Source organism: Dreissena polymorpha, chromosome 10 (genome assembly GCF_020536995.1).
Source record: "Dreissena polymorpha isolate Duluth1 chromosome 10, UMN_Dpol_1.0, whole genome shotgun sequence".
NCBI classification, from domain to species: Eukaryota; Metazoa; Mollusca; class Bivalvia; order Myida; family Dreissenidae; genus Dreissena; species Dreissena polymorpha.
The window spans coordinates 32,680,192-32,695,087 of NC_068364.1; the positions used below are offsets into that span (position 1 = coordinate 32,680,192).

Sequence of the window (14,896 nt, forward strand, 5' to 3'; positions counted from 1 at the left end):
TGATTTAACCACGCGCATTTTGAAATCGCATAATCTATCACACAATGAAGTTCAAGCAGCAAATTTGAAAGACGGTTACATTTCTACATATCAGAAACATCCGAATCGTTGTTCATGGTCTGTCGATAAACACAAATACATAACAAATACTTCTATATAAAACATACTTAGCGGCCCTTAGCTTATTTTCAAGTTGCACGGCACGGGACCGTCCGGGGCCGCCAGGGCGCGGTCGATTGTCTGTTCCACCTTGATATTCTGGTTAACCTTGAATTTGCACAGGCCGCCTTCCGGTACCGGAAGTTCCCAGCCACACAATAGGCACGGGAAGGTCCCTGATGCGCTCGTGTCTAAGCACGTACTCATCGAGGCACGTGAAACACATGGTGTCCAGGTACGGAAGAAGCTTCGGCTTGTGGAAGGTTCCGCAACAAAGTGGACGTGGTTCCATGGTCGCGACGGAAGGATAAGCTGTTAGCCTGTGAAATATGTACGGACGGTTTAAACACTGTTGAATATATAACACGATCACGTTAGGCGCATGTTTTTATTTTTAATGCACACATTAAAAAACAACGACATAACCATGTATTCAAACGTCTATGTTATGGAAATTATGTGAGAAATCTCGACTGACGTCACATGCATACATATGTCCATCAATAGCGTGGTAATATCGGAATAAAACTTTATTTAAACTACACCCTTCTAAAAACTAAACTGACTTGGTCAAGGTAATTACTAAAGAAAACGGTTTACTTGTAGCATTTTGTCATTTGCAGTTAAATTGAATTGACTTACAGCATTTATAATATTACACGATATGTATTTCGTGTTTGCTTTATATTGAATACCGGTAGATTAAACGTGCACAGTGAAGTCTGTTCCATTACTCTACTGTTTATTAGTTTCGATCACTGAACACCGTTTGTATGGACTGTTTCAGGTCTCTTTCAACAAAATCCAGTTTATGTGGAAAGAGTCCTTGATAAGCCTATAGCTAATTTCGGCCAACGATTTACGCACATGCATTAAGCACCGTTTTCCCAGAGCGCGGCTGAGGATGTGTTTTTCAGCGTTAAGTAGAACTGTAACTTATGTTATAACTGAAGACATAATCACATATGTTAACAATAAATAATGCAATACATTCGATTATATTTCCTCTAATATGGCAACAACTAATCGTGTTTGCAACTATGTTGTTTATGAGTTTAACATCGACACGTGCATTTTTTAAAATTATTTCTGATGAAACAAATGTGTGCATTTCGAAGTTTATCAGATCCTGCCGTGCCAATGAATGCATTATGTGAGAAAGTCGCAACTATTTATTACAGAATATAAGTATATAAATAGTGTAAAACTAAAGAAGTCTGAATCCGTCACCATGTTTGCAGACAAAAATGTTTTTTTCTCAATAAGATTTAATCATACAACTCAATTTGTGCATTAGTAGTATTCAATGTCATTTAATGGAGGCAATCATGATCAGCTTAATTGAACACAAGATGTGTTTGTGAAACACAAGTTCCCCCCCCCCCCCCTTATATTTGAACTTGAATGATGACCTTGACCGTTCACTACTCAAAATGTGCAGCTCCATGAGATACACATGCATGCCCAATATCAAGTTGCTATCGTCAATATTGCAAAAGTTATGGCCAATTATAAAGTTTGACGCAAACAAACCAACAAACAAACAAACAGTGCAAAAGCAATATATTCCCAAGTTAAGACTGGGGGACATAAAAACGGCCAATAATTCCAAAAAAAGTGACATGAGTTGTGGTTCTTGAACTCTACAATTTCTGTCAATAACCTCTATAAATGTACAGTTTTATCAAAGTAATGTTAATACTACAGGAATAATGCTCCACTAAGAGAATTGGTTAAAGGGCAAATAACTCTGTAAATCCTGAAGTGACAATTATGGCCCTTCTACTCTGCACCGGTATTATTCCCAGTACATGAAGATTTATTGAATCCATTCAATATTACAGTACCCTAGTCATAATCAACACAAGAAAGGCAACAAGATACGGGACAGACTAACAAACACAAGGGAAGATGCGAGTATGGACAAAGCAAATACTGAATGCTTCCATTAAAGGGGCATAATTTGGGGTGCATAAAAACAATTTATTTATCCAAAACATGTGAACTATCTGGAATTTCAAGATTTAAAAAACACTTTTCTACAATACTTTAAATTATGTTATAGAACACGAAACAATACTTGTAACTTAAATAATAATGAATGTCATATTACAAAGTATCTATTGTTTGATATAAATCCTTAAACCCATTTATGCCTAGCGTCTAGAAAATAGGCCTTGGCAAACAGCGTAGACCCAGGTGAGACGCCACATGATGCAGCGTCTCATCAGAGTCTACGCTGTTTGCTTAAAGGAATTTCTGTAAGAAATATTCTAAATAAAGAAATAATATACTAGACATCCCTAATTTTTGAAATAAATTGATCCAGTTTAGAAGGATGGTAGAGTCTACTAGGAATAAATGGGTTAATCCCTTGAGAACTTTCTCAGTAACGCTTTGCACAAGAAGTAGGACAGACTTAGGGACAGAAGAAAGGAGGATGCAAATACTATATGCCTTCTTTTTGGAGCATAAACACAAATTATTTACCCCAAAACGTATAATATGGGTATTTGGAGATTTGGAAAACTTTTTCGACATTTATTTTTAAAATTCAGTTTTATTATGCAAAACAATACCAGTAATTCCAACATGAAAAGTGTCATACATTAAACAACGCATCTCTTGTTTGAAACACATGATTTTTTTCCAGCAATTTTACATGTTCATAATATGTTTACAAAAATTGGGAAATTATTAATGCACTAAGTTTTAAGATAGCATACACTAGTGTGACTTTAACAAGAATATTATTCAAACAAAATGTGCACCATGGAAATAACAATACTATTGCCAAGGGTATACGGACTAGCAATATATGTCCCCTACCGGCTCCACCATTGTCAGATTATTTTTATTTTTTGTTGTTACCATAGCACCAGAATTTTTGACATAGGAACAAAATGAAATGACATGCATAATGTCCATATTGCTATCTATCCATGTTTTAAGTTTCATGAAAAAATATGAAGAATTTTTTAAGTTATCGCAGGATCCAGAAAACAACCATTTTCAGCAGTATTTCTAGTCTATTTGTTGCCATAGCAACCCGAATTTTTGACGTAGGAACAAAATGAAATGACGTGCATAATGTCCATATTGCCATCTATCTATTTTTAAAGATTCGTGAAAAAAATTAAGAACTTTTAAAGTTATCGCAGGATCCAGAAAAGTGTGACAGACTTTCAGACAGACACACAGAGCGAAAACCATAAGTCCCCTCCGGTTAAACCGGTAGGGGACAATAAAGAAAACAACTTTATCATTTATCTTCAAATATCAATTGATTGCAAAACAACACCTTTAATTGATATAACATCTTTGATTTATAGGCAAATGTTTTATCAAATATCACAGACTCTGAACACCTTGTACAATTTCTTTTCTGATTGTCAAAACTTGAATGTTAACAAATTGCATTTAATTGTTTATTTTGATTTTTTTCTAATGTAAAACCAGCATGATTTTACAAATATTATCAGTGAAATTAAAATGGATGCTCCCCAAAGATGTGCTTTGACAATGTGTGAGTTTATTGAGCTCAATTGGTCTGTGTCGGCTCAGGTTCTAATTAAATGTATGCCGGGTACTGAAAATATACTAAAACATACCCTACATGTCAACTATTTTTTTCAAATTAATAATGTTCATATTTATGTCAACATTCTGTACCATTAAAGTGGTGAGTTTCGTCCCAGATTAGCCTGTGCGCATTGCACAGGCTAATCTGGGACGACACATTACACACATACATTATGCCCAGTTTTCTCAGAACATGACTCATATGTGCATGTCCAGCCTATGCTGCTTGTACGTTTTCACATTTGGATTATTATTGTCAAAGGTCTCACGCACCATGTCATATTATTATTTGAACTCCTTAACCCTTTCCCACTCGGAAGTTAAAGTGAAAATGACTATGTGCAAAAAGCATAAAACCAGAACAGCCTGCGAGTAACTCCCAGTCTGTTCAGGCTTTATGCTGTTTGCTGCTCAACAGAATCTAAGGGTTGGAAATGAAGCCTTTTAAACTTGAATCTAGTAAGCAAGGTCTTTAAATAAATGTAACTTTCTGAAGGACAACAAATGCATTGAAATATGTATCTAAGTGGTAAAGGTTTAATTAAATACGTATCTAAGTGGTAAAGGGTTAATTAAATACTTATCTAAGTGGTAAAGGGTTAATTAAATACGTATCTAAGTGGTAAAGGTTTAATTAAATATGTATCTAAGTGGTAAAGGGTTAATTAAATATGTATCTAAGTGGTAAAGGGTTAATTAAATACGTAACTAAGTGGTAAAGGTTTAAATAATCACTGATGCAGAATTACCTGACAATATGAACACATCCACCATATTATATATATGAATAACTCATAGAAATTGTCATCGAATTCATATCATTAGTTCCAGAGACCTTGTGCAAAAACTAAAACTTAATTTGGAAATGTTTTATTACTAATGCAAGTGCTATAACTTCATGAAAATCCTTAACCAAGGAACATCCTAGCAATAAGCAAATTCCCAACCTATAGGGTTTCACAAGTGCGGATCATAAGCGTTACAAATATTGAGTGGAAACTAATTACTTTTTCAAAGGGCAATAACTCATTAATAGTTAATGAAGATGAACAAGGATATGAGCTTGTCCATCCTTAATGGATTCTTCATATAAAGTTTAATTGAAATCTGATCAATTATTTGTGTGAACTTTCACAGAAACGTTTTTTTTTATAAATAAAATGTAATACTGTATATCATTAAACAAAGGGCCAAAACTCCCTTTATTATTGGAGCAAAAACAACCTGAAACTATATGAGCCTTGCTCTGTAAACAGGGAGCTTAATGCATGTGCATACAGAGTCGTGCCAGATAAGCCTGTGCAGTCCGCACAGGCTAATCAGGGACGACACTTTCCGCCTCAACTGGATTTTAGTTGAGAACAGTCTTCCTAAAACAAAACCTTAAATAAAAGCGGAAAGTGTCGCCCCTTATTAGCCTGTGCAGATGGCAAAGGCTAATCTGGGACGACACTTTCAACACATGCATTAAGCCCCCTTTTCACAGAGCGACGCTCATATGTATGTCCAATCAATAAGGATTCTCCAAACAAGTTTTCCACAATAATGATAATAAGTGTCTAAGGTCAAACACAGAAAGGAATTATTATTCAAAGAGATTACTCCCTAAGAAATCTAATACGCAAAACAACCTGACAATATGTATGAACATGTGTATCCTAAAAGAAAAGTGCACATGCATTTTTATAAAATTTGGATTATTGAGGTCTCAGATTTTGCGCGGCAAGAAAAACATGACCAAAATAGGTACCGAAATTAAGAGAGGGAATCAATGATCAGGGAAATTTACTTAGACCCCTGCAAATCAATTTCATATAAATTAGAATTTTTACAGATGGACAAAGTAGTGATTTATTCTCCCACCCTTTCAGGGAGCATTAACACGTTTCTATATACATAATACTTGTAACTCTTCTTTAACCCTTTCCCGCTCAGAAGCAATATGAAAATGGCTAAAAGCAAACAACAAAAAACCAGAACAGCCTGCGAGTAACTCACAGTCCTTTCAGGTTTTATGCTGTTTGCTGTTCATCAGTACATAAGGGTTAGAAATTAAGCCTTTAAAACTTAAATCTAGTAAGAAAGGTCTTGAATAAAATGTTACTTTCTAAGGGACTGCAAATGCATCAAAATACGTATCTAAGTGGTAAAGGGTTAATTTTGTATGTGCACCTATGAAATGGCAAGTTTGAAATGTTCATTCTTGTCTTACTATAGAAAAATGTTTTTTTAATCATTACATTTATAAACAAGGTAAATAATCACAGAAACTTAAAACGCAGACAGTAAAGAAAACAATATGAACAGACGTTTTTATACCTGAGTTATATCTCCTTTACTAATTGTTTATCTTGTTGACAAACAACAAACACATTATTTTCATACTGATAAACAGGAACTTTAGTTTAGCAATACAAAAAACTTAAAGTTTTTCTGTCAATTGGAAGTTATTTTTTGTTTTTGATTTGGAATAATTATGTTTTACCATATTTTACAAACAACATATAAAACTAATATAGCAAAAACAGCATGGCAAAAGTGTACAATAGAACATTAACAATCAATATCAACAATACAAAATTAACAATATAAATATTAAGAAAACCTATCTAAAAACATACATCCTATTAAATAAATCGTATTACAGAATAAATCACAATTAACTATCATGACATTTTTCATTATTTAATAAAAATTAACAAATAATAATGCAAGGCTCAGAAAAAAGTTATTTTGGTATATGAAAGTTATACCAAAATCATCAGGAAAAAGAAAATATAGATAACAACATATATGTCCACTAAATTCGAATGAGCTGGCCAATTTTGATTGAAGGAAAATGTGAAGGACTGAGGTCAGACTTGGTGAGAGTTCGAGACCGTTGTGGACGCTTTGAGCTCGATTTCGGCTGACCTTCTTTCAGCTGTTTCACAAACACTTCAGGAAGATGTTGGGTTCTTTCCCTTTGTTGCTGAAAATAAAATATTAAAGGTTTCAATATACTTAATATGTATGGTGTTAAATGCTGTTTTTTTACTCTTCAAGCACAATCTACAGCATTTTTATAAGGTAAGAGTCTACATGAGACTTTGACAGTTGGTCGGAAATCCTTGTCAATTTGAGAGAAGCTGGTATAAAACTGGCCGTAAAAACAGTGACAGTTGATTCGCATCAATTTCTTTCTTACAAACCACATGACCCATCTTTTTCTATTTTTAAAATCAATTTGGCTTGGTATGCTCTTAAAGAAAAGGTACGGGTATGACGGTCTCTATGCGCAAAATTTTATTTTTTGTTTTGAATTTGTCAAGGAAATCTTTTAGTATATTGTGACCTTCCAAGTTATGTTCCTTTGTTAGGTTCTTTCCTTTGAAAATGAAATTAAAATATTTAATTTACTTTCCTTTATTGATAAAGGGCCAATAATATCTAACAATTGTTTGCCTTGTACTTCATAATTGATACAAAACGCTTAAAATGCATTTTTAGAAAAATTGATAACATAATGAACTACTAAACAAATTTTAGTGAAAACACTCAGACAACAGAGTAAAACAAGAAACCGTCGGAGACAGGTGATGCTCCCCAAAGTGTTTTTTGTCACAATATTGTACTTTATTCAGATAAAAGGAAACGTCTTGAGGGGCATAACTTTGGACAAAATAATACGATGAATGGTTTAGCAACTTCAAAGGGCCATAACTCTCTAAATAAATCATCTAACCAGAACCCACAAATAACATGCGCATCTCCTCAAGGTTGTTAAGCTTCCCATAAAGCTTCATTGAATTCCAGCCAGTAGTTGGGGGGAAAAGAATTGCACTATATGTACAGTTTATAGAAAATTTCAAAGGGCCATAACTCTGTGAAAAATCATCCGACCATAACCGGCTGATAATATGCACATCTGCTGTTGGTAGAGAAGCTTCCCATAAAGTTTCATTGAATTCCGGTCATTAATTGCTGAGAAATAGCCCGGGAAAAAATTGTGCATGGACGGACGGACACACGGACAGACGAAGCGGCGACTATATGCTCCCCCCCCCAAAAAATTTAGGGGGAGCATAATAAATTGAAACCCCAACCAGAAGTCAAATTACACCTCTTTACACACTTTTAAATGCAAAAATACCCTTAAAATGGCAGCAGATGCAGAATAAAATAAACCCTTTCCTGCTCAGGAGAAAGAGATAATGGCTTTATGCAACATGAACATAAAATCAGAAGAGCCTGCGAGTGAAGTAAATTGACATTTTATGCTGTTTGCTGCTCATCAGTATCTTAGAGTTGAAAATGAAGTCTTTAAAACTTGAATCTATGAAAAAAGTATTTCATTTAATTTGATTTATCTAAGGGTCTACCAATGGGTCAAAATGCTGTCTGAGATGGAAAGGGTTAAATCATCTGCACTTTCAAATCTATTGCACTATTGACCCTGTTTACATGAAATTAATTGAAGTTTAAAAGAAAAGTCAACAATAAATGGCTTACAATATAATACAACAATCATTGGCTATAAATCTGAAACCAATGACCTTGACCAGGTAATAATAACTGACAATAATGCTGACATTTAACCTATGACCTTTACTTTAAGGAAGAAATCTAGTTGTGTAAAACACATGATCTTATATTGATGAAATTGATTTATTTCATTCAAAACATACGCGTTTTTTAATAGACAGACTGACAAACATCTTACAACATAGAAAATTTTCAACAAGAGCTTTGTCACAGACACAACTTAAGTCTCCTGCCAGGTAAATGTTGTATGAGTAAGGTCAGAAGGCACATTTTGTTTTTCCATTATTTCTGTAACCATAGCAATCACAATGTTTGTCATTGAAAGTAAAACTTGAAATAATGTGCATATTCCCCATATGCCCCTTTATCCACATTCTGAGTTTTCTCAACCTTGCTTATCTAGAAATTGTTCCGGACAAAACATTTCATTATTTCTGTTACCATAGCATTTGTTACTATGGCAACCACAATTTACGGGCAAACAAAACTTAAATGATTTGTAATTCCCCCATATGTCCATCGACTATCCACAATCCAAGTTTCATCACGCTTGCAGAGGTAGTTGTTTATTTATCACAGGTTCCATGTTTATGCAAACAAATCAGGAATAAACAAATAGTCTCCTTCTGTTAAAGACTTAAAGCGACTAATACTTCCGTATTTCTTGCATGAAAATGTTGATTAAGCATTTGATTTTCATTTTTAATTTTTAAGACAGTGAACAATGGTAATAGTGTTAATCTTACATTTTCAAATCTCTATATTCAAAATCAATTATTTTGCAGATATTACACAAAAATTGAAACTTAGAATCAATTGGTATTTTAAGTTAAGTGTTATAAAATCAATGGCATGCGTTTTAATTCTACCGGAACATAAGATCAAGTTAGAGATGTAACTTATTAAAAAATGCCATATAACACTAAACATTCATGCATACATGCAACATAAAATTCAAATGTGTGTGCAAACAAAAGTAAATAATGGTGAGAACCATTTCAAGAAGAATTACATTTCCGTCTGTTGCCTTGAAATTTATATATTTATTTATTTTTTTTGGGCGGTGAGTTTTGCAATAATTTAATTCTCAGCTTTATAACCCAATGGGTTGCTGAGAGCCGCCATAGCAAAAATTATCAAAGGCTCTGTGAGTCCGTTTATATGGACCAGACGGTGAGGGTGCTTTAACATCAAGAAACAATATAAATACATTATTTATCAAAGTGTTTAACTACTATGCAGCATGTGATTTGCGTGCCCAACATGTTGACAACAATTTATGATACCTCGCAGTTTTACATCGTTATATATAGTCTCCACCAGCTGGACATTCTTTAAATAACGGGTCACCTTGGATAGAAATTATTTCCAAAATGATTTCTCATAACAAAAGTGTGCAAAGCAATAAAAATAATTCCACAATGCCTGTTCCACTAAGAACAAGAGAGGTTTTTGCGCCGCTTTGATTTATTTTACTTTTTTATCATTTGGCAGATACAGATAATTATCTCCCTTTAAAGCTTATTACTTCCCTTGGATTAGTTTTTTGACCTTTGACCCTTGGATGACCTTGACCTTTCACCACTCAAAATGTGCAGCTCCATGAGGTACACATGAATGCCAAATATCAAGTTGCTATCTGAAGCAACATAGAAGTTAAGAGCATTTTTCGAAACCTAAACGCAAAGTGTGGCGGACAGACTGACGGACGGACAGTCCAATCACTATATGCCCCTCTTTGAGGGCATAAATTTAACTAGCAAAGGAAGGACTTTACTGTCAACTGCATTATAACTGACTTAAAATTAAAAAAACAAGGGCCAAGCAGTATTCAGGGAGTTGTCTTGGACATTGTGCAGTTGTGCTGACCCCTTGGCACAGTAGATATGGTATCTGGTTGGCCACACCGAGAGGTCATGGGTATGATACCCACTGTGGAAATGTTCTTTTAATCTCCCCTAAAGACATTAAGTACTTGTTCTACCCAGAAAAAAGCTCTAGCGGCCAATGGTTCTATCCCCATGGTGGAACCATACATGACATAATTTTTTAGGTCCAAAGCCGGACATTCCAAAAAAAATTGTCGGGACATTTGACCCAAAAGCGGGACACCTAAAACGATTTATCATTCCACCTTTACTGTAGTCAGTATAGTACTAACAAATACTCTTGATACTTTTATTCAAGACATAAAATATCTGATATGAAGCATGGAATCTAAAACATAACAACAACAGTTTTATAAAATAAGACAATAGCAAACAACGAGGATAATATTCATCTTTTTAGAGTACAAAATCTAGAACATTACGACAACAATACTCATTATATGAATTTCAATGGCAAACATTAACGCAGGGGAGGCTATCCAGTACACTGAAAGTACGGGTTACAGTAAACTATCTACCGAACAGTTACATCAGTTACACACGGAATGCGCGGCCGTACACATTTCAGAGGTAGGTTTTTGGTGGAAGAAAACCGTCTTTGTGTTCATTTTAACTCTCAACAACGCCTCAACCGTTTTTACACCAACAAAAACAAAAGGACAAAAGAAGTCTATGGCTGCTTTACTCGAATTATTTTTCTCTAATGTTAATAATCATATTTTGTTTTCTGCTTTTTCAGCCTCAATAAAAGCACGAATAAAGCCAAGTTTCTATAGCAACAAAAGAACACAAAACTTACTAAGTAACAAAAAACTTATTTGCTAACAAAACTTTTATGTTTGGAATAATCTAAAATGCTTAGAAAAGAAAGAAACAATAGCTGTCAGAGGACAGCGCGCTCGACTACCAGTATTCGAGTGCTTGACAGTATAACGTAAGCCATCATGGGAAAATTGTTCATATTCAATAATTTATTAGACGATCTTTCAAAAATAACAAAAGGAAAAAAGATAAAAAATTAAGGGGGTAGGGGGGGGGGTTGAGAGGGGGTATAATGTGGGGTGTGGTTTTTTATTAGATGATCTTTCAAAAATAAAAAAGGGAATTTTTTTTTGAGGGGGTAGGGAGGTGAGAGGGGGGTATAATGTGGGGTGTGGTTATTTATTAAATGATCTTTCAAAAAATAAAATAAAAAAAGAAAAAAAAAATATTTGGGGGGTGAGGTGGGGGGGGGGGGGGGCAGGGATTCTGGGTTGGGGCGTGGGGTATTGTTTGGGTGGAATCCATTGTGGTATTCAGGTAAGTGTTGTTTTGTCAAAGTATTAATAAAATCTGATCATAAATAAAGAAGTTATGGCAATGTAAGCAAAATGTTCAATTATCTAAGTATAAAAGGGGCAATAATTCTGTCAAAATGCTTGATACAGTTGTCTGCTCTTGTTTATAGGTTGGGGTCATGATGGTAAACAAGTATGCAAAATATGAAAGCAATATGTCTAGGGGCATAGGAAATATTTGGGGTAGTACGCAAACTTTAACATAGATTTATCAATAATATGCATATTCTAAGTATAAAAGGGGCAATCATTCTGTCAAAATGCTTGATAGAGTTGTCTGCTCTTGTTAATAGGTTGGGGCCATGTTGGTAAAGAAGTATGCAAAATATGAAAGCAATTTGTCAAGGGACATTGACAATAGTTGGGGTAGTACGCAAACTTTAACATAGATTTATCAAAAATATGCATATTCTAAGTATAAAAGGGGCAATAATTCTGTCAAAATGCTTGATAGAGTTGTCTGCTCTTGTTTATAGGTTGGGGTCATGTTGGTAAACAAGTATGCAAACTATGAAAGCAATATGTCTAGGGGCATAGGAAATATTTGGGGTAGTACGCAAACTTTAACATAGATTTATCAATTAATATGCATATTCTAAGTATAAAAGGGGCAATAATTCTGTCAATTTGCTTGATAGAGTTGTCTGCTCTTGTTTATAGGTTGGGGACATGTTGGTTAAGAAGTATGCAAAATATGAAAGCAATTTGTCAAGGGACATTGACAATATTTGGGGTAGTACGCAAACTTTAACATTTGCACGCTCACGCCAACGCTAACGCCGGGGTGAGTAGGATAGCTCCACTATATATATTTCATATATAATAGTCGAGATTAAAACGTTTGATAATTGTTTGCCTATGCAGGGATTTAAACCCATTATATTTCGGAGAAAATCCAACAAGCTTTTACAGGGCATTTCAAACTTAAATTTTTAATGCATGGCGTTACACATATTTTGCGAATTACCAGTTAAAAGCATTACAAGTTTAATAATAAATATTACATATTTCAAATATTGATTATCTAGTATAAAAGAAACGGTTTTAAAAAAAATTGCTAATTTTCGGTAATTGTATTTGTGTAAATACTGTAAAATCATTCACATTTGTCAGAATAAAATGTCATGGTTATTCAAGCAAGAGCACCGCCTAACGGATGCCACGCTTGGCTGCGAAAGCTTGTCAGATTTTTTTTTTTTGAGATCACAGTGATCTTGACCTTTGACCAAGTGACACAAAAATGGGTGTGGCGTGTAGAACTCATCAAGGTGCATATACATATGAAGTTTCAAAGTTGTAGGTGGAAGCACTTTGATTTTAGAGCAAAATGTCAAAGTTTTAGCACGACGCCGGCATATGTCGGACGACACGACGAGCTGGCTATGACAATACCTTGGGTTTTCTCCGAAAACAGCCGAGCTAAAAATGACTTTTTCTTGACCACATAAATTGGTTGTTTTTTGATTTTGGAAGAAAATAACAGGAATTCTATGTTGGTCCTTTGCATTGTGAAAATTTAAATTTGTGGATTGGTCAACCCACAAAATCAACACAAATTATTGTCCCACAAAAAAAGAATATTTTACAGTTTTAACCATTGAGAGAACATGTTACATTTGAGCTACAGTATCAAATTTTATAATCAAGATTATATTAACACTTAAAGTTTGCAGAGAGGAAACGAGTATCCAAAATACCAAATATCTAAATTCAATCTCAATTTAAAATCTGTGCGAAGGAGAACAGTTTTGACCAAGCACTTTTGGCTTCTTTGGACTTTTGCCTACTAATCACTTTTGGCCACTTATGTCTTTTGACTAAATGATTTTTTGGCTTCTTTTCAAGTTTGGCTTTCCTATGACAACTTTTGGCTACTTATGACTTTGCTATTAAGATGTTTTTTGGCTACTAAGATGACTTTTGCTATTTAAGACATCAAGCTTCTTATGACTTTCGGCTACTAAGATGACTTTTGGCTACTTAGATGACATTTTGCAAGTTTGACTTTTAGCTACTTTAATTACTTTTGGCTACTTACCGATGTATACAGATGTAGTTTCTTCTTCACAAGCTGATAGTACTTGCAGTACGCGTCATGGTCTTTCTTGATGGCGGCCACGTTCGTGCGGGATTCCTTTGCAGGCGGAGGCGGTAGAGGGAGCGCCCACTCATAATGGTTCGCTGACAGCTGATTGGTCAGCTGGGGGGTGGCGGCTTCCAGGTGCGGCAGACGCAGGTCCTCGTCTGAGAACTCTCGAAGTCTGGAATGGAAAAAGGGGAGTAACTATATCAAGTGATAGTTTCACTGGAATGACAAAGGGGAATAAGTCTGACAAGTGACAGTTTCACAGGAAAACAAAAAGGGGAATAACTCTATCAAGTGATACTTTCGCTGTAATGAAAAAGGGGAATAACTCTTTCAAGTGACAGTTTCACTGTAAAAAAAGGGGAATAACTGCATGATTTACTCTAATGTTCTGTGAAAAATTGTTATTTTAAATAAAAAATACCTTCAGAGGTAAGCGCATTGCTTAAGCTTTCTGTAGTTAAAGACTATTGTTTACCTCTTCATGGTTCAAACAGAAATCTCAAACCTAAATTAAAGCACTTTTCAAGGACTTTCCAAGGCCAAATTTTCATTTTCAAGTCCGAAAAGTGTACGTTAGTTTCCTTTTAAAAAATGCATTTTCCATTTGCTTGAGACCCTGAGTACTGTCCACTTATAGAACTATCAAGTACAGTTTTGAAATGTTCTGATTCGACACAGATGGGCTGTTGTTGTTTATGTCTGTTTTAGATTTAACAGTTTTAACAATAGTACCTTTCTGTTTAACAAAAAACACATCGCAGAAACCCTGTTTGCTTCTCAATTTCATGTTTTCTTTGAGGGTTTCCCCTTTCTCGTGGCTTTACAAAGCGCTTTCCCCCATACCCCCCACATCAATGGTCTTCATACAGACCCGACAATGTGCTTTTCGAATGTCATTTGTTTTCTGTACCCAGGAATATTCAGTTAACCACCCTGGTTTGAAACGACACTTCCCCATCGCTGCGTTTTCACTCGCGAAAATTGATCACAATTGATCTCTGACGTGGCACACATAATCTGTGACGTGTACACATAACATTTCGTACTCAATAGTGTACGAAACTTATATTTTGTACTCAACTTTTTGCGCGAAGGAATCTATGATAATTTTTTGGAATATTTCCCATAAGAACGATTTAAGTGTATAATTAAAGCGATGATAAAAGTAATTTTGAGCAGAAATAAATATGTTCAAGGCTTTTTTACATGAAATAAGCACTTTTAAAGCACTTTTTTAAGGCCAACCTTCGGGGACGATTGAACTTTACCGGTACGCAACACTTAACATCAAACAGGGTACCCTAACCCTTAACACC

General features: G+C 34.8%; 1 protein-coding gene across 2 annotated transcripts in view; it reads right to left on the reverse strand.

Moving 5' to 3' along the window:
• Positions 1-6,412: 6,412 nt before the first annotated feature.
• Positions 6,413-14,896, reverse strand: part of LOC127847206 (uncharacterized) — a 50,449-nt gene continuing 41,965 nt past the window's right edge. For both annotated transcript variants that reach the window (XM_052378958.1, XM_052378956.1), the window contains exons 12-13: positions 13,530-13,752; positions 6,413-6,712 (exon numbers count right to left, since the gene is read on the reverse strand). In XM_052378958.1, coding sequence (XP_052234918.1) covers positions 6,542-6,712; positions 13,530-13,752 — 394 coding nt within the window. In that variant the 3' untranslated portion in view covers positions 6,413-6,541. The remainder of the gene's footprint in view (positions 6,713-13,529; positions 13,753-14,896) is intronic.